General features: G+C 25.3%; 1 protein-coding gene across 6 annotated transcripts in view; it reads right to left on the reverse strand.

Moving 5' to 3' along the window:
- Positions 1-18,304, reverse strand: part of scrib (scribble planar cell polarity protein) — a 37,034-nt gene continuing 18,730 nt past the window's right edge. The window contains exons 5-35 of one of the 6 annotated variants that reach the window (XM_089228050.1): positions 17,701-17,821; positions 17,537-17,611; positions 17,250-17,467; positions 16,899-17,032; positions 16,235-16,346; positions 16,006-16,178; positions 15,417-15,571; positions 14,013-14,138; positions 13,849-13,950; positions 13,554-13,694; positions 13,309-13,423; positions 12,903-13,078; positions 12,584-12,838; positions 12,361-12,504; positions 12,220-12,300; positions 11,861-12,145; positions 11,438-11,701; positions 10,067-10,177; positions 9,763-9,942; positions 8,689-8,847; positions 7,794-8,147; positions 7,579-7,737; positions 3,518-3,925; positions 3,230-3,320; positions 3,111-3,167; positions 2,570-2,681; positions 2,421-2,508; positions 2,233-2,343; positions 2,035-2,166; positions 1,173-1,364; positions 1-742 (exon numbers count right to left, since the gene is read on the reverse strand). In XM_089228050.1, the coding sequence (XP_089084176.1) occupies positions 557-742; positions 1,173-1,364; positions 2,035-2,166; positions 2,233-2,343; positions 2,421-2,508; positions 2,570-2,681; positions 3,111-3,167; positions 3,230-3,320; positions 3,518-3,925; positions 7,579-7,737; positions 7,794-8,147; positions 8,689-8,847; positions 9,763-9,942; positions 10,067-10,177; positions 11,438-11,701; positions 11,861-12,145; positions 12,220-12,300; positions 12,361-12,504; positions 12,584-12,838; positions 12,903-13,078; positions 13,309-13,423; positions 13,554-13,694; positions 13,849-13,950; positions 14,013-14,138; positions 15,417-15,571; positions 16,006-16,178; positions 16,235-16,346; positions 16,899-17,032; positions 17,250-17,467; positions 17,537-17,611; positions 17,701-17,821 (5,017 nt within the window). In that variant the 3' untranslated portion in view covers positions 1-556. Of the gene's footprint in view, positions 743-1,172; positions 1,365-2,034; positions 2,167-2,232; positions 2,344-2,420; positions 2,512-2,569; positions 2,682-3,110; positions 3,168-3,229; positions 3,321-3,517; positions 3,926-7,578; positions 7,738-7,793; positions 8,148-8,688; positions 8,848-9,762; positions 9,943-10,066; positions 10,178-11,437; positions 11,702-11,860; positions 12,146-12,219; positions 12,301-12,360; positions 12,505-12,583; positions 12,839-12,902; positions 13,079-13,308; positions 13,424-13,553; positions 13,695-13,848; positions 13,951-14,012; positions 14,139-15,416; positions 15,572-16,005; positions 16,179-16,234; positions 16,347-16,898; positions 17,033-17,249; positions 17,468-17,536; positions 17,612-17,700; positions 17,822-18,304 lie in introns of all 6 variants that reach the window. The other 5 variants (XM_015524357.2, XM_015524355.2, XM_015524359.2 and 2 more) reach the window with 5 other exon arrangements.

Here is an 18,304-nt window from a genome sequence, read left to right on the forward strand (position 1 = left end):
TATGGTCGGTATATTATATATTATTGTTAAATTATTTCAATTTATAAAGATTTATAATAATTACATAATTATTAGGTCTTTCAATTAAAAATACTGTTATATAATATAATAAATAATAATAGTTTATCGTAGATTTTTCCTTAAAATTACAAATACTGCTTCATTTATTCGTCCATAAATGTTATATAAAAAAATAAAAGTTTTATTAAAACCAATTGGTTTATACTGGACAAAAACAAAGCGCCCCAACAGTTAAAAATAAACTGGAATTTTCATTTCTTAACAGCTTAAATTATAGCAAATGTAAAAAAATTGGTCCATTATGAAATGTAGGTGGTTCTTTTTGTAATTCGAGTATAATATAAGAATGGAAAAAAAAAATATATATATTTATATAATAATAATAATTAATAGTGATCACAATTTGTTACGCCTAGTAATACTATAAAATATATAATAGGAATGAGGGATGATGATTCAATATATAAGTAAATACATAATTAAAGATTAGCTGCTAACGTTTTATAAATTTTTTTTTTTTATTTGATGATTATTACTACGATGATTGTTTATCAGTAGACTTGGTACGCTTTCGGCGTCTCTTTTTTCCAGACGGATTGGACTGTTTCTTCTCTAATGATATATCTTCTTCTTCAGCAGCCTCTTCAATTGGTATTTCTGGTACTTCAGACTCAGGAGTACTCAACTCGAGAGATACTATTTTTTCTTTGGTTGTCTCCACCTTAAGTTATACAAAAATAGTCCACACACATTAACAAACCACTTTTACTGCCACTATTATTAATTATAAGATACAACAATATCATCTATTAATTACATAATAATATTACATAATATTATACTATATAAATTTGTGAATTTTTTTGGATGATTACACTACTAACATGCAAAATTATTGTGTGAAATAAAAAATATTGATTTTATAAAAAACTAATACAGACAAAGAAAATATGTGTTATTATTTTGACTTATTTGACTCGTGTCTTAGTGTCAACCATGCAGCATGCTCTATAAGGTTAGTAATATACAAAATGTATAAAACAGTAAAATAAATAAGAAATCAATTGTGTAGGTACAGAGACAGAACATTGGTGCGAAATTCAGAAACGAGGTAGGTACTAGGTACTTGATTGTGTACAGTATTTAGGTACCTCTTTTTCAATGACTTTTTCAATAATTTCAACAGTCCTGACTTTCAGCTGACCGGAAATGTGGTCAACATACTGCTCGGTCCGTAGAGAAACACTCTCGCCGACGACTGTCTCGCGTTCCGACACCTTTGTCTGGACAGGGGACTCGCGCAGGCGCAGGCGAGGAAAATCCTCGCTGGTCGGCCGCAAGCACTAATTATAGCCGCCACCAAAGGCCAATTAGTTTCGATATTTAATATTATGTATGTATATTAGAGCTTATTATTATGTATACATATTATAATACATGTTAAATAGTAACAGTTGTTTATTTGAATAAAAATAAATAAAAAACATTATGAATTAATATAAATTATTATTAAAAAAAAATAACAAGCTAATACATTTTTAAGTTAAAAAATAATAAAATAGCAGTTAAAAATTATGCCATAGACATTGGTTATAAATTAAAATTCATCGCTGTGTGAAAAAAGTGATTACGTATAAATATACATGTTTATATTTGAATTTAAATTTTATATAACATCTTAATTTTTATTTTTTTCCCTTGGTCATTTTTTACATGTTGTCAAACATATTGTAATTCAGACATGCAAAAATTGACTAAGTGAAATAATAAGATAATTTATTATGAAGTGATATAAATTTCAAATTTAATACATTAAATCCTAATAATTTTTACTACATCACTTTTCGCATGTAGGCGACAACAATATATTATATAGATATAAATAAAAAATAACCACGAATCTTTTATTCATTGGGTATCATGAAGCTCAATGTTAGACAAAATTAAAAAGCATGGAGATGAGTCTTATGTCTTATCATTATATTATGTTCTGTTTTTTTTAAATTTAATTACCTCCAGTGCTTTGTTTTCTATACATTCTTTTGATTGAGTGTCTGGAATTTCATCACTATCACCACCATTTGTTGATCTACTTTCGTTTATCTCGCTCAATTCTTTTATTACTATTTGTGCTTGTAAAGCGTCCTAATACAAATAATATTTAAAAATGTAAATATTTAGTGATTTAAGTGTTATAATATATTATGTTACTTGTTCCAAAGACTTTAATCGGGCTTGTCGCCATGCAGCTTTTTTTTCAGCATTAAGTGAACGTTGTTCAGAAGGAGAAAGTTCTTTGTTGTTTTCATTGGATACAATTCCCTTTAAAAATATAAATAGTATATTTTATAAGTACAAATTTACAAGATCTATTTTTTAAAAACTTTATTAAACTGTACCTCTTGATTTAGTCTTTCTTTCATACGCTTCTCAGCTTTGGCTGTTCGTACACATATGTTAGCATTGACATTTCTTGGTGACTCAATACTTCTAAAATATAAATCATAGTCAATTTCCTTCAATAATAAACAATAATTGATTAGCATACTGTGTGTTTTCAAAAATTAAAGCACCACCATCATTATCATCTTCATCATCTTCTTCAATAAATTGATCATGTTGATTTAACCTTTGCTTCATTAATGTACCCATTTTTTGTTCTATAAATTATTTATACGATGTGTAAATCAACTAATTTAAGATTATGGTATGTAAATCATTAGAGGTAGGTCGAATTCAAAAATATAATCTCCGACAGAATATTTTACAGAACTTGAGCCTAACAATATGCTCAACATATCAAACTCATACCAAACATTTTGTTAAATACTGAATTCATACCAAGCTTTTGAATTAAACTTTTTATACTCATCTCAAAATAAAAATCACTTTTAGTGCATTAAGAGTTATCCAGTTTTATTTTGGATTAGTTATTGAAATTCAAACTTTATGTTTTAATTCGGTTTTTTTAAAAATTAGGTTTGGTTTTCATATATGAACCAAACACCTAAAGTTTAGTCCGATTTTTCAAATTTCAAACAGTCCAATCTACCTCTATTAATAATATATTCTAAAACGTCATTAAATACCTTCTTCTTGTTTCATTTTTTCTACTTCATCTTGGCTTAGGAAACTAAATACTCTTTCTATAACGCAATAAAACATAAATTAAATTTTCAATCAAATGATAAAATTTGAATCTACTAACCAGGTTTAGGACTAGGATTATGGTGTTCTTCCATAGCTTTTTCAAAGAACTTCTTTTTATCACTAACTGAAGCTTTGAGACCAGAATTTTGCTAAAAAAATGTCACGTTATAAATATTATATTGTAATATGAATTAGCGTCATATCAACTAAATGTATTATTTATGTATATTAAACTAAAATATAGCTTTCATAAATTATTCTAAAAGCTAAAATTGTTGCTATTATTACTAAAATAAAATTTAAGATACTGATAAATAATTTCTACACAGTATATAGAAGATCGTACCTCACAGGGATTAACTGCATTGTAATATGTCAAAAGTGATGGGGTATCATTATATATTTCCAACCAGTGAGGAGTGGATGGGTGTGTGGAATAATTTACAGGAGGTGGTTCTAGGGACTGTGTAGTGTCCAAGGATGAGCTACTTTCAACATCTGTGAAGTCTGGAACATAAAACTGGTCGGCTGGCAACGTATTCACTTTGGTAACATAAGGCATCATTTCTACTTGAATAGGTTTTGGTCGTTCCACAACGACTGTTCGCAGAGGTTTATCAAAAGGAACATCCTGGAAATGTATGTGTTTTGGTGGCTGGAAAGAGGATTTTGATGGGGTTGGTTTTTTGGGAAGAAATGGTTTTAGAGGAGATGGTTTTGAAGGGGATATGTTAGGCCGTTTCTGAATAACTACCTGTTAATGTTCATGCAAAAAATAATAGCAATGTTAATGTATTTTGGCTGCATTATTTTTAAATCAATAGTGTAAATAATTCATTGATGTCATGATTACACACCTATTTATATCACTTGAATTTTTATTTTTAATTACATGCAGAGTAGTAATTATTAATATAAATAGATCCAGTAGTATGTGCTTATTTTATTGCTGGTATAAAACTATACTATAACAAATATAATATATACCATAAAATTACACAAGAAAAAAATTAATTTTATTTAAAATACAATATTAAATTAAGTATGGACAATGATAGAAATTTAACCTTAGGGCAAGGGGAAGTTAACAACATTAAGCAATGATAACAAATATATATAAAAAAAACAATTGAGGTAACATTTATAATATATTATGTAAATCTATATGTGTTAAGAAAATAATTAAATTAATATGAACTAAATTATAATTATAATTTAATGGACCTCTCAATATCATAAAATTAATTATTAAGTATGTGAATGAAATAACTCACTCTGTATTGGTTCATTAAGTATACTACTTATACTTTAACATGAATTATATATTTTAATTTTATTAATATGATGAGAAAAATTCTTATATCAGTAATATCTTGATGTAGTTGAACTTGATGAAATGCGATCACAAAATGCTTAAAAATTAAGAACAAGAGAAAAAAAAATTACAGAGTAAATAATTTATAGTTTAATTTGTACAAATTTAAACTATCTTAGAAATATAATGAGATTATTTGAGAAAAAATTCCCTTGTACTGTTTGAGATGTTATAATCCGGTCACAGATTTAATGACACACTGAAAATAACAAATTAAAAGTAATATTTAGAATATATTGCCTAGGTCCCAAAAGCAATTTGAAGTTTTCTCATTCTAACATGTTTTAAATAAATTGAATAAAATAGTTTATTAAAATATTATGCGATGTATAAATAAAATATACATAAGACAGAACATTTTTTTTTTATATAAATCATCAATATTAACAAAGACAATTTTTAATTTTATATACACATACAATTACATAATCTAGACACTAAATTTTAAATTGAAAGTTCTATTTAAATTTCATTATTTACATGCTTATAAAGCAAATAAAACAATTTTTTAGCACATAAAATAAATAAATATGACAATCAAATTAAAAAAGTTAAAAATAATAGTTTGATTAAGATAATTCTTTTTTTAAAAGACATTTAGTTTTAGTCTGAAACAATGATATAATTATGCGCTAGGTAATATTACAATAATTGAAGTCTTATTTTTTTATTTTTTTATGGAAAATTAAGGAAATTTAGATGAATCATAATCATTTACAAAAAATGTTGATAAAAGCTATTTTATAAAATGTAATTTCAAGATTTACATACTTTATCAATGTTAAATAAGATTAATTGTTTTAAATATTTTAGTTCATATTTCAATTTATTTTAAATTTAATAACGTAATATACAGAGTGCATGGAAGCAATACCTACTATTTGTTCAATGAATAGCTTCTTAATGAGCATTTCAGATTCATAATATTAAAGGATTTATTTAATTATACATTTTTGCAAATTCTCAGAGATCGAAAAAATACTTTTGTCATTGAGTGTGATTCATTAATTATTATTTTTTACATACATTGATAATTCGGGATATATTCATTAATATATTTGAATTGAAACAATTAAAGTAAATTAAATAGTTTTATAAGGTTGGGTAAAACTTTAAAAAATATTGATAAATAAATTAATAAAAATAAAAATAAAAATAAAAATAAATATGAATGCAAAAGCATGCAAAGTAATTTAAATCAATCAGATAATAATAAATAAGCATTTTCTGATATAGAATCAAAGTTTTATTTGAAAATATATGATATTTTAAGTATAAAATTACCTTGATAAATTGTATAAATAAATAATAGCATATGTATTTTATTATTCAGGATGAACGAAACTAAGAAATATTTCAAATTATATAACTAAAATAAGTACTCTAAAACAAAATCCTTAACTTTAAATAATGATCCTAGGATTGAATTACTAGTTTATAATTTTAAATAAGTATTATAATTTTTCAAACATATTTCCATATTTATTTATTTAAATAAATTATAATTAGTCATGTTGAGGATTATTCAAATCTCAAGCAGGATAAAATAAATTTGATTCAGATGTTTTTGAGTTATAAATCAAAAAATAATATAAATTATAAACATTTGTTGAAGCAAGAAAAAAATGTTTTATAGTATTAAGTTAAATTATCGAGTTAGGAGGCAACAACTATGTTGGAATTCAACTGTATACATCTCAACTGAAATGGGAATTCAGTATATGTTGCTTCATAGCTTATAAAAAACAAATAAATGACTGAATGTATGTAAAATAATAAATGAACATACATATATACTATTATCTATTGTAGTGGACTTCAACTGGTGGGCACTGGGTGCAAGCTTTAAAATGGGTCGCGATAAGTCTTATTTATAAAATAAAAATTAAATGTAAAAAATGATGTAAGGTAAAAAAAAAAAAAATAATAACATTATATTAAAATCATAATGGATATCAAGTATAATATTCATATTATACTGGTAAGATATTGAGATAATAATTTACAAATAAACTGTTAGAAATAGAATATTTAATAGGACTATTGCAAAGCATTAAGTAATTTCAGCTTTTTATAAAACTTATGTGGGTCGTAAAAATATAGGCCTAAAAAAGTGGGTTGCAAGTTCAAAAAAGTTGAAGACCACTGATGTATTGTAACCATCAATATTACAGTTTTTGGTTATTAATTATTTATGAATTCACAAATATATTTAGAACTAATACTAGTGAAAAATTTATTGAAAAATTTAATGAGCTAGCTTGATAAATTAATTACTTTAAAAAAATTATATTTAACATAAGTTTATCAATTAAATTCAATCAACATTTTTCATGAATAACATTTTTTTTTTAAATACTAAATTTTACAGATTTGAAAAATATTATTACAATTTATGAATAGTTATTATATAAAGAATAGAATCAAACATGTAACTAATGTTTAAATTAAATTATTTAGTAGTATTTATGTTTTAACTATTATATATATATCATAACAACAAAAGTAAAATTACTTTTGGAATTCAACAACCATAGATCAACCAAATACATTATATGTACATTTTTTTACTAAGTTGAACTTTAGCAGCTTTTAGATTAACTGATAAAAGCAAAATTATTTTCTTTAAATAGATAAAAATATAAAATGGTCAAAACACACTTAAAAGTTATTTATAGTTGCATTGATTTTAAGAGTAAACAATAAAATAATACACTTAACATAATATGTTCATAGAGTAATAACTAATGATGTACAATATTATTTGAATGCTTGTTTAAAACCAGAATAGATTTTAATAGATTATCATCTCATGCATTTTTATAATAAAAATAAATACATTTTTAAAAATATTATCATTTTTTATATCAATTAAAAAATATTTAGCAGCCAAAATAAGCACATGCTACGCAATTAAAATAAAGTAAAATGTATAAGCGGTATCTTCACACCACAGACATATCAAGGAAATCTACTAAAAGCACATAACAGCATCAAATATAATTTTTATATACAATTTTTAGTACACTTACTTGATCAGCTTGAGGGGCTAAGGTATGTTTACTCATTACTATAGTTGTAGTTTTTTGAATATCACCTGATTTTGGCCCACCTGGAGATTTAGGTTTTATAGAGTTTGAATCAGTCGAGTTGAGCGTTAACATTTCAGCAGCTCGTACTACATCCAAAACCTGAAAATCAAATTGATAAAATCCATAATCTTAAGACATTAGTAATTAATAATTACTTTTTCTTGGGTAGTCTTTTCTTTAACCTCGTCTAATTCCATACTTTCTAGCTCTTCCTTGAGTATTTTTTCTTGGTTTTCCCATTCAGCTAATTCTTTTTTAATTTCCATTTCTTGTTTAAATACTTCAGAATCATCATCATCTCTATCTAAACTAGATACACTCTGAGAAATCGATCTACTCTCTCTCCTGAGTTTGCCTTCATTGACCAGTCGTTCGACTTCTGCTTTATCATAACCTTTACATACAATCATGTGTATTTGTTGACCAGCCATTCGTAAACAGTTAACAGCTTCTTGGTGTGTAACACCCAATAGGGATACATCATTTACTTCTAAAAGACGCATACCGACCTAAAAATAATAATGATATACTACTTACTAGAGATTAAAATATTTAAATACAAATGAAAGAAAACAGCCAGATACAATGATTTATAACACTTGTGTATAGAAGGTGATTTTTTTTATCATGGACCACTCTTTATTCCAAAAAGCATTTATGGTTTTTAAAATATTTTTCTAAGAATTTCGGCACATAAAAATCAAATTTAGGATAAGTAGTTTATGGATTATAAGTATTTAAAGTTGAGATGAGTAGAGTAGTGGACCAACATTTTGTAGAGTAACTGCATACCAATCCACTTCACACATCAAATTACTAATAATTCATAAACTAGTCCCCCTAAATTCAATTTATGAGTATCAAAATACTAAGTAAAAATTCTGATTTTCAAGATTAATTACAATTGTATTTTGTTATTCAACAAAGTATTAAATGATAAGGATAAAATATATTAAAAACATATAGTTTTGTAACGACTTGAAGCCAAATATAAAAATATTTATACTTTTTGAAATAATGAGAAGTTTTTGATGAAAGAATTAAGTTTACTTTTAATCGTCCATCTCTTTTAGCTGCACCACCAGAGTTAATCTTTGAGATGAAAACACCTTCATCAGTTTTATCAAGTGGATTACCTCGATGGCCTCGAAGACCACCCTTGATATGCATGCCAAGTTTTTCATTTGCTTCCCTGACAATTGTCAATTCCTATTAAATTTACAAAACAGGTTAATATTAAGAATAATGTTTAATATACAAGGTGTAACAGATAGAGCTGACTTTTGTTCAAATTAATATTTTTTATGTTTATTTTTTAGTACTGAAATAAAATATTTAAATTTAATAAAAGTTTTTTTTGGATAAATTCAATATAGCCTATTTGGTAAACTGATAATAAGAAAATGTTTGATGCTAAAAAGATTTATCTAAGTTAATTAGTTTATTTTATAGAATTTTTTTAAAATTCAATATTTTTTTTTGGTTAAATTAATTTGGATCGTCATAACTTATTTAAAGACATGATTTTTTTTTTAGAATTTGTTGTCAAGAGTATATTTCTTAAATTATTTATTTATCATATAATTTAAACAATTTTTGTCATACGTTGAATTACCATAATTTTTTTTTTTGGTCAGTTCTTTCTGTTAAACCCCCGGCATACCACAATACATTAAAATTACAATGCATTTTATACTTGTATTGTTATCAATTTATTCATGTAAATAATAAAGTGCTTTTAGTAGAGTATCTAAAACACCACATGATTGTAATCTTAGGATTGAAACTAAATGAGTACATTTTCTTATAAAAATTATTTAGCTTTTATGATTAAAATACAATATTTCTTTTATAATTTGCAGATAATTATTATTTATAAACTATTATGTTATAGTTGTATCATGTTTTATTACAAATATTAACTTTGTAGGGACAAAACTTTTTTGATGCAAATAGTGATGGGTCTTGGGTTTGTATTTGATGTTTCTTTTTCAGGCAAATCAGTGATAAGCGGGCATATTAAAAATTATATTTGGTTGTAATGGATTTAGTTGTATAATATGTGGGCCATGTTAATATTAGTATTATGAAAATAAAATAATAATTTTAACTTCAAATAATTACTTGGAAGTTGTCTGGAAGTGGGTCGTGTTGTACTGTAAGAGTAATTTCTTCAGTTGGCTTTAGAAGAGTAAGTACAGCATCTTGATGTGTCATTTTTGTGACATCTTCTTCATTTACTTTTAATAAACGATCTCCCATTCGTAACTTTCCTGAACTTTCAGCTATGCCACCACGGACAATCTATAACCATAAAAAATAAATTTATAATGATAAAATAGTTTTGTTAACATACATAAATAAAATATAATTCATTATATTTAATTACAATAAACTGTTTAATATTTTACTACTAGTATGTATTTACATGAGAGATAAAAATTCCATGTTCTTGTAATCCAAATGGTATGCATGGATGATCTGTTCCTCCAATTATACTGAAGCCCCAAGAACCTCCTTCTTTTACTAAAGTGACATTCTAATAAACAAATAAAAGTAATTTATGCAAATTACCAATAAATAATATACAATGAATTAATTTTTTTTAATAATTATAAATATTTATAAACTTTGATAACTGACACACAAACATTTGTTTATAATATAAATATAGGCACATAATTTTGCAATCTACGTGAATTTTATACCTACCTGAGTTCTTCCATATAACCTTCACCGTGCTTGCATGTTTAAAATCAAAATTAATGGTAAATATTTAAATCTTATAAATGTATAAAGCTAAGCGAAGTTTTAATGAACAGTATACATATAACCATGCAATATTAAAGTTAAAATTATAAACACCACCAAAACACTCTTCTAATAATTTTATGTACATTAAAGGCATCAAAAATATTGATTTGGATAATATTTTACTTGAAACTATAAAATCATCAAATAAATATTTCAAATTTCTGTAAAACTAAATAAAAACTGATTATACGGAAACATTTGAACAAGTTATCAAATATTATGTTGAATAGTAATGACATTACTTTGAGTTGATAATATTAAATTATTTAGAGGATCTAGAAATGTATTAATTTTCAATTATGTTTTTCTTATAACTCGTATCTGTTAAAAGTGATTGAAAAGTTTTATGTAATCCCTTTTAAGATTGTAAATAGTGGTTCATAATTATAGTAATTGAGGAAAACTAGTATCAATAAACAAAATCTTATTATGACATACCAAACTAGGTTGGCATAAATAAAGTTATGTTCAGTGACTAATATCTAAACACCTTTGGATACTGTTTAGAAATTTGTATTGGCAAACTATATACTGGGATCAGTAATATTCATAAAAATATATAGACAATTATATTTAAAATACAATAGTAATAATTAGTATGACAACACACCAGTCAGTTTATGTTGTATTGTTAAAAGATAAATTTCAAAAAGGTATCATGCAGTTTTAGTAATAAAATAATAAACAATGTTGTATAAACTCATGTTTGTGTGTCAAAAAAAAAAAAAATATATATATACAAATAAATAACATATTGAAAAAATACACGGGTATATAGCAAGACATAATATAAGAAGTCATGCAAAGTATTAATTTGATGTTTTTTATGAAATAGTTATATTTATCTTTAAACCACACACTTTTCATGCATATTTATTATATCAGTCACTTTTCATGCCTTAATAAACTACATAGTCATAAAAGGAAAATTATATACCACCACCAAATTTAATAATGGTGAATAAATTGTTATTGGTTTACTTACCTCAATGATGATAGATTTAGCTAAATTGTTATCGGTCACCCTAGTCACCACAGTTTCAGTAAATGTACTTTTGGTTATAGTTTCAGTGACACGACCTAAAGTAGTTGGGCTATCCCTGAATTCTATTCCATTCAAAGTGCTGGGCTTTTTGATAGTTAATGTAGTAACTACAGCTACTGGCTGCTCTTCAATTTGATTTCCACCATTCTTTTGGAAACGCTGGGGAATCATAGCTTCAAAATCTTCATTCGTCAACGGCTTAGGCTATTATATAGCGAAACAAGGTACTCCAATAAATTGATTTATTAGTTGTTTATAGTTATAAATAAAAATGAAGAGCTTGTGCATAAAACCATAACAAAGTTTGTGTGTCAATTTTAAAGTTAACTAATACCAATCAAAAAAATAAACATAACAATTTACTTGTACACTTTCAGAATCGGAACTGATAGATGATGACTGAGAAACTAATTTCCTTGGTGCAGGTTTTGGTGGGGTTTGTGGTGGTGCTGGAGGAGGGGTTTTTGGTGACATGTATGAACGAGATTTAGTAGACGCAATACTTGGTGAAATAGAATTATGTGATTCAGAATCTGAGTATCGAGCATCAACTATTCGCTCGCATACAAGACGCACAAACCGTTCCAATCCAGTTAACATTGACACAGCTTGATCATGTCGGGCACCAGCCACATCAATACCATTTATCTTTATATCATAATAATTATAAAATATAATAAATTTAACACACAAAGTAACAACAAAAGAAATATTTTATATACCGATATAACTTGGTCTCCCACTTGTAACTTTCCATCTTTTTCAGCAGCACCACCTTCTGTAATTCTTGATATAACAATTGGCTAAAAATGAATACATATTAATAATTAAATATATTTTTTAAAGTTACTAATTATTTTAACCTCATTATTTTCTTTGGAATGACTAGAACCTTTTCCGCCAGATATGCTAAAGCCAAGACCATTCTGGTCTCTGATTAAAGTCGTATACACAATTTGTTTTTTCATTGAATCCAATTCTTTTAAGGGCTCTGGAGTTTTTCGATTCTAAGTATAAATAATTAAATATATGTGTATAAGAGTATATAATCTACATAAATATTGTGATAAAATAATGGAAAATTACCCTATCTAAAGTGTAGCCATTTGTATGTTCATAATTGTTCTGATGTGAAATAACACTTGGTGCTCGACTATTACTCAAACTTGATGAAGCTGATTCACCAGGAATGTGTATAGCCCAATCTTTTGGTTGTGGGTTAGTTTCTCTTAATACCTGCAGAACTAAAACTGAACCACAAGAGCGTAAAACTTCAACTGATGTGTAATGATCAACATCAACTAATGATTGACCATTGGCTGTAAGAACTTTGTCTCCAACCTAAAAGAAAGATTGAATTTTAAAGCTACCTTTAAAGAAAAAATAAATGTAAATATTTAGTTACTTTAAGCCCAGCTAATTCAGCAGGTCCATCAGGTGTGAGTCTGGACACAAAAATGCCTTCATCATTTCCTTTAAAAGGTGTTGAATTTCTACCACCAGCAATTGATAATCCCAAACCAGCAGATGTTCTTTCAATCCTGACTTCAAGTAATTCTTCTTTTCCTACCATTTCACCATCTACAACGACAATCATAAAAATTATGTTTATATTATATAACATTACATGACTATATATTGTAATATAAATCAAATTATAATAACAGACCAAATTTTTTGTAAATTAATAGTCTAACTCGTTTAGGATATGTTTTCTTTTTTCCATTTGGCATGTGTTTAATAGTTGACATAAAAATTGATTTCATCTTGTACGTTTTTATAGAACAAAAACACAATAACTGGATATTTACCTAGAGCAGTTTGATCTACTAATGACTCTGGTGGAGTGGGAAACAATACTGAACTTTTATCTTCAGATAAGGAGTTTGATGTGTTTTCGTTTTCAAGACTAACTAATTGTGCCTCCTATCAAAATAAACAAAACAATAAAACAAATACACTTGAGAATAATTAACTTGGTTCAGTATGAAGTGATAAATTAATTGTTTAAATATCAGGTTTACTTTTCATTTTTAGTTTTACATAGAAATTTTACCTGTTGTTCAATTAAATTAGCATCTATAGTAATTCTTTTATTTTTTAAATGATGAGGCGTGTCTCTTCGATGTAATTTCATAGGTCTATTTTGAATATCAGCATCAAAATTTGAAGATGGATGGAAAACTACACTTTTTTCCTTAAAATGATCAAAAATATTAGTAAGGCTGAAATTTATTTTATTTTATTTAAATAAATCAATACAATATAGATATCAAACTAGTACATTTTTCATTTTTATGATGCTATTTATAAAAAATAAGGTGAATAAAAAAATTATAATTATTATAAACCTCATAGTTGGTATCTTCTTCTAAAATACTATTTGTTTCTACAATGGATTCTCCTTCTTCTGAATGTTTTTCATTAATCACTTCATTCCCATTGCTTTTTTCCTATGAATAAAAATTATGATTTTATATAATTAAACATATTTTTGTAAAATATATTTTCTTACTGTAGAATCATCTCCTTTTTGACTTTCAGTTAAACTACTTTCATTACTTCTGGTCTTACCAAACAACTTTGTTGCTTTAGCTTTCAGCTCTCTGGGATGTGGTGTGTTGTGTCGCACAAATGATGTCTGAAAATAACAATCACATGAATAAATTAGGATTTATAATTATTAGAGATGAATATAAATTTGTTTTTTAGTGAGAGTGGGACAAGGTCAACTATGAATGAATAGAAGTTAATTGACCAATCCATACAATATGCAACTTACTAAATATTTAATTTTCTATGGATCTTAAAATATATTAAATAATGTAATTAATATTTGAATAAAATATTAGTTTACAATGATTGAACGAGTTATAATAAAATGTATATTATTTAAGTTTAAATAAAATAAAAAGATATATTGCTATAACTTGTAATTGAATTGGTATGTAAATAGAAAAATAAATTTTTAGTGCAAGCTAACACTTTTGTATGCAATAAATGTATAGATGATCAATACGATTAGCTAATTTTTGCATCATATTTTATTTTCATGTATCATTTTAATGACTCATATTATTCCGTCAAAATTTTAAATTGATTACAAATTTATAAATAAAGTAAGTATTGTATAATTTAATTTAATTTGTTATGAATATTAATATATTATAAATTAATAATGTTTAAAATTATGTTATTGCCATCATACATTTTTCTGTCTTTGTAACACAAATTATAACATGAGGGGGATTAGTTATCCGTTTTCAAACTTTAATGAAATCAAGACAATGAAAAAGTATTTTATAATCCAGTTCACAGAAAGTGAAATAATTAAAATAAAATTTTAAATCCTTGGAATGTCCATGTACCTATTATGGAATGTTAAAATATCTTTGAAGATCAATTCTTAAGAATTTATACAATATGTTAATATCAACTGTTTCCAAAAATCAAATAACGATTTAATATTTATATAATATATATAAAAGAAGCATGGGATGATAATTAAGTGATTGTATGGGTATCAGTCAATTGTTACAAATGTTAGCTTTGGCCCATGAAAAATTGCAAGGCATTGCTTAGGCACACTCTGTATTCACACCTATGTGCATAAAGTAGGAAATTTAACACTTAGAACCATAGTTTATTTTATATTTAAGTATATTAACTTAAATACTATTAAATTTGAAATCTGAAAGAAGCAAGTAATAAGCATTTTTAAATGCAAAACATTTTCAATTCTAAGAGTTTGTAAGACAGAGACAACATGTTGTGCAAGTAAAAGTCCTCATAAGTTCAACTTTTTAACTCTTTTGGTATCAACAAAATGTATTTAATGGTTTTTACTGTACTTATAATATGTTAGGTTAAATATTCTTATTTAGTTTATTATACTACATGAATAAACTTAATAACATACATTGGTATTGGGTTCAGTCTTGATGTCACCAGTGAACTGAACGGATGTTGTTCTGGAATTTGCCTTGTTTTCCCATTCGTTTTCATCTGCTTCACTGGTTGGCTCTTCATCTGGTGGCGAGCACAATGTTTGGTCATAGTCACCAGTGATCAAGCCTACAAAGAATGTGCATGCCATGCGCGCAGATATAGTAAGCATAGAATGTGCTTAGATTATAATATAGATTTAAGTATGTGTAGATAGTAGCATAAGATAGATATTATGAAATTATTATCCTAATTGTACTTTTTGATCAATTTTGTGACTAAAAAGAATACAACAAATAGCTACGTGAGAAATAGATATAAAAAAGTAAGTACAAATACTATGATTGCTTTGATTGAAAACAATATACCAATTTTAAGAATTTTAATAGCTATAATCTTTTTACTGATTTGTACAATATTATTTTATTAAAATAGATATATTATGATGATAACGTAATAATACATATCGTCAATATTTAATAATATTCATATAATTAAAAATTCGTGCAAAATGTCATGCTACTTTATTTTATTGTTTTTAATTACAAATTTAAAATTCATACCATTTGCTTCTCCTCTAATTTCAAGCTGAGGCAATAGAAAACAAGTAAGTACTTGTTCACCTGTTTTTTCGTCTTCATCTGTTTGGAAATTGAGCATAGGTTGAGCTTGGTTTTTTGATAGCCAAACTGCCTTTAAATTGAGGCTGGCCAAAGAAAACGGCAAATATTGTAAACTAAAAATAAAATAATTATAATCAACTGTGAACAATTTATTTAAAAAATTAATTACTTGTTTCCAGAAACATCTAGTACATGCAATTCAACACAATTACCAACTTCATTTGGAAGATATTGTAATTTATTATCTCTAAGTGATAGAATACCCAATTGGCATAAATTACCTAAAATAATGGAAACATATTTAACAATATTAAAAACATTTATGTATTTTTGATGACAGTACTTTTAAAATAGTAACTAACAAAAAAAATTGTATTAATTACGTTTTCTAATATTTTTATTTGCATAAATAATAAAATATTTCAGCATAATTACAATAGTAAATTTACTTTATGTTTGTATTAGGTATGTCCTATATATTAAAACGTTAAAATATATTTTTATTTTAATATTAAAAATAGGTATATGTTTTATTAGATATATAAAATCGAATACTTTATCTTATAAAAAAATACTAATTAAATTGTTTGATCTGTTCAATATAATTAAACATAGTGTGCTTATTTGAAGGCTTGTACCAATTAAAATAAATTTAGTATTATACAACTTTATTGTTTTTAAATAAGCAAAAACCCCAAAATACTCAAATAAAAATTTTCTGGAAATGATAGTCTTATTTCTAATTTTAATTACTAAGTAAATTACTATAGGTGACTAATGCTTTAAATAAGTGAAATAAAAATAAAATATAAATATATATTAAATAAATTTACCAATATCAGTTGGTAGACAATGCAGACTATTTCGATCTACATTAAGATTTGTCAAGTTTACAAGTCTCCCAATCGTTGTTGGTAACTCAACCAAAAAGTTTTCAGTTAGTATAAGCTCTTGAAGATTTTCACAGCTATAATCCAATATAAATAAAGATGTTAGTAAAACCATTGATAATATAAGTCAGGTTGAATAATCTTAGTCAAATTATTATTTTTAAAATCATATCCAAGAATTAATACACAACATTGGTATATTTTAAATATAGGAGAATATAATCTTAAAATATGGCATTTATCATAAGAAATTTAATTTGTAATTTAAAAAAATTTATTCATTAGGCTACTTACCATCCAATGCGATCATTTAACATAGTTAATCTATTTAGATCAACTTTTAATATCATTAGACGAGTGAGTTCACCAATACCATTTGGAAGAGTTTCTATTACATTTTGAGACAAATGAAGATCGGTTAAGTTTTCTAGACCACCAATTTCTTCTGGAATGTCTTCTAAACGATTTTCAGAAACATCTAGACAAGCTAATTGCTTAAGATTTCCTATTTCCTATTTAAATATAACAAATATTATATTATAAAATTTAAAAATAGTAATTCATATAAAATATAAAATTACTGCAGGCAAATGCTGTAAATGATTATGATCCAGCCAAAGTTCTTGGAGAACTGGAAGATTACCAATGTGATGTGGCTAAAATATTTAAAGAATAATTAGAATAGATTTAAAATATTGTTTCAAGTCAACAATATAATATTATAATAGTTAATAGATTTACTCACCAGATGATCTATTTCATTATCCCCTAAATCTAATCGTTCTAAACGTGTTAATTGTGATAGCGATAATGGTAAAGATGTCAAAAGATTCTCTCGCAATTCTAGTGATTTTAAATTTGTTAACCTTTAAAATAAAAAAACAAATCGATTTAATGTGTAGATAAACAATGTGAAAAATAAGTACACTTAGCAAAAATATAAATTTCAGAGAATACATATAGAAAATAATACAAGAAATTAGAACTTTTGAAGTTTAATGTTTTTTCAGTAATAGTATTCAATCTTGATATCAATAGAAGTTATTAAGAATATTTATTTTCAATTCACTATTTAAAAATTTGAGGAAGTAAAAAATATTTACTTAATTTCAAGTATACAAAATATAGGTATGAAAAGTAAGTTTATTTACTAAATTGAGTAAAATAATAAAATGTTATTGTGATTGACAGTAAAAATCGATAAAAAGTTGAATAAATATAAATAATAAATTAAATAGTATACAATTATTAAAATATCAGTTTTCAGTTGTAAAAATTGTATTATATATTATTTATATTTAATAATATAAATAATATTTATTACATCTAATTATGTGATAAATTAAAAG

The sequence above is a fragment of the Diuraphis noxia genome, unplaced genomic scaffold (assembly GCF_037042655.1).
Source record: "Diuraphis noxia isolate RWA-SAM2 unplaced genomic scaffold, SU_Dnox_SAM2 contig0005, whole genome shotgun sequence".
Taxonomy (NCBI): Eukaryota; Metazoa; Arthropoda; class Insecta; order Hemiptera; family Aphididae; genus Diuraphis; species Diuraphis noxia.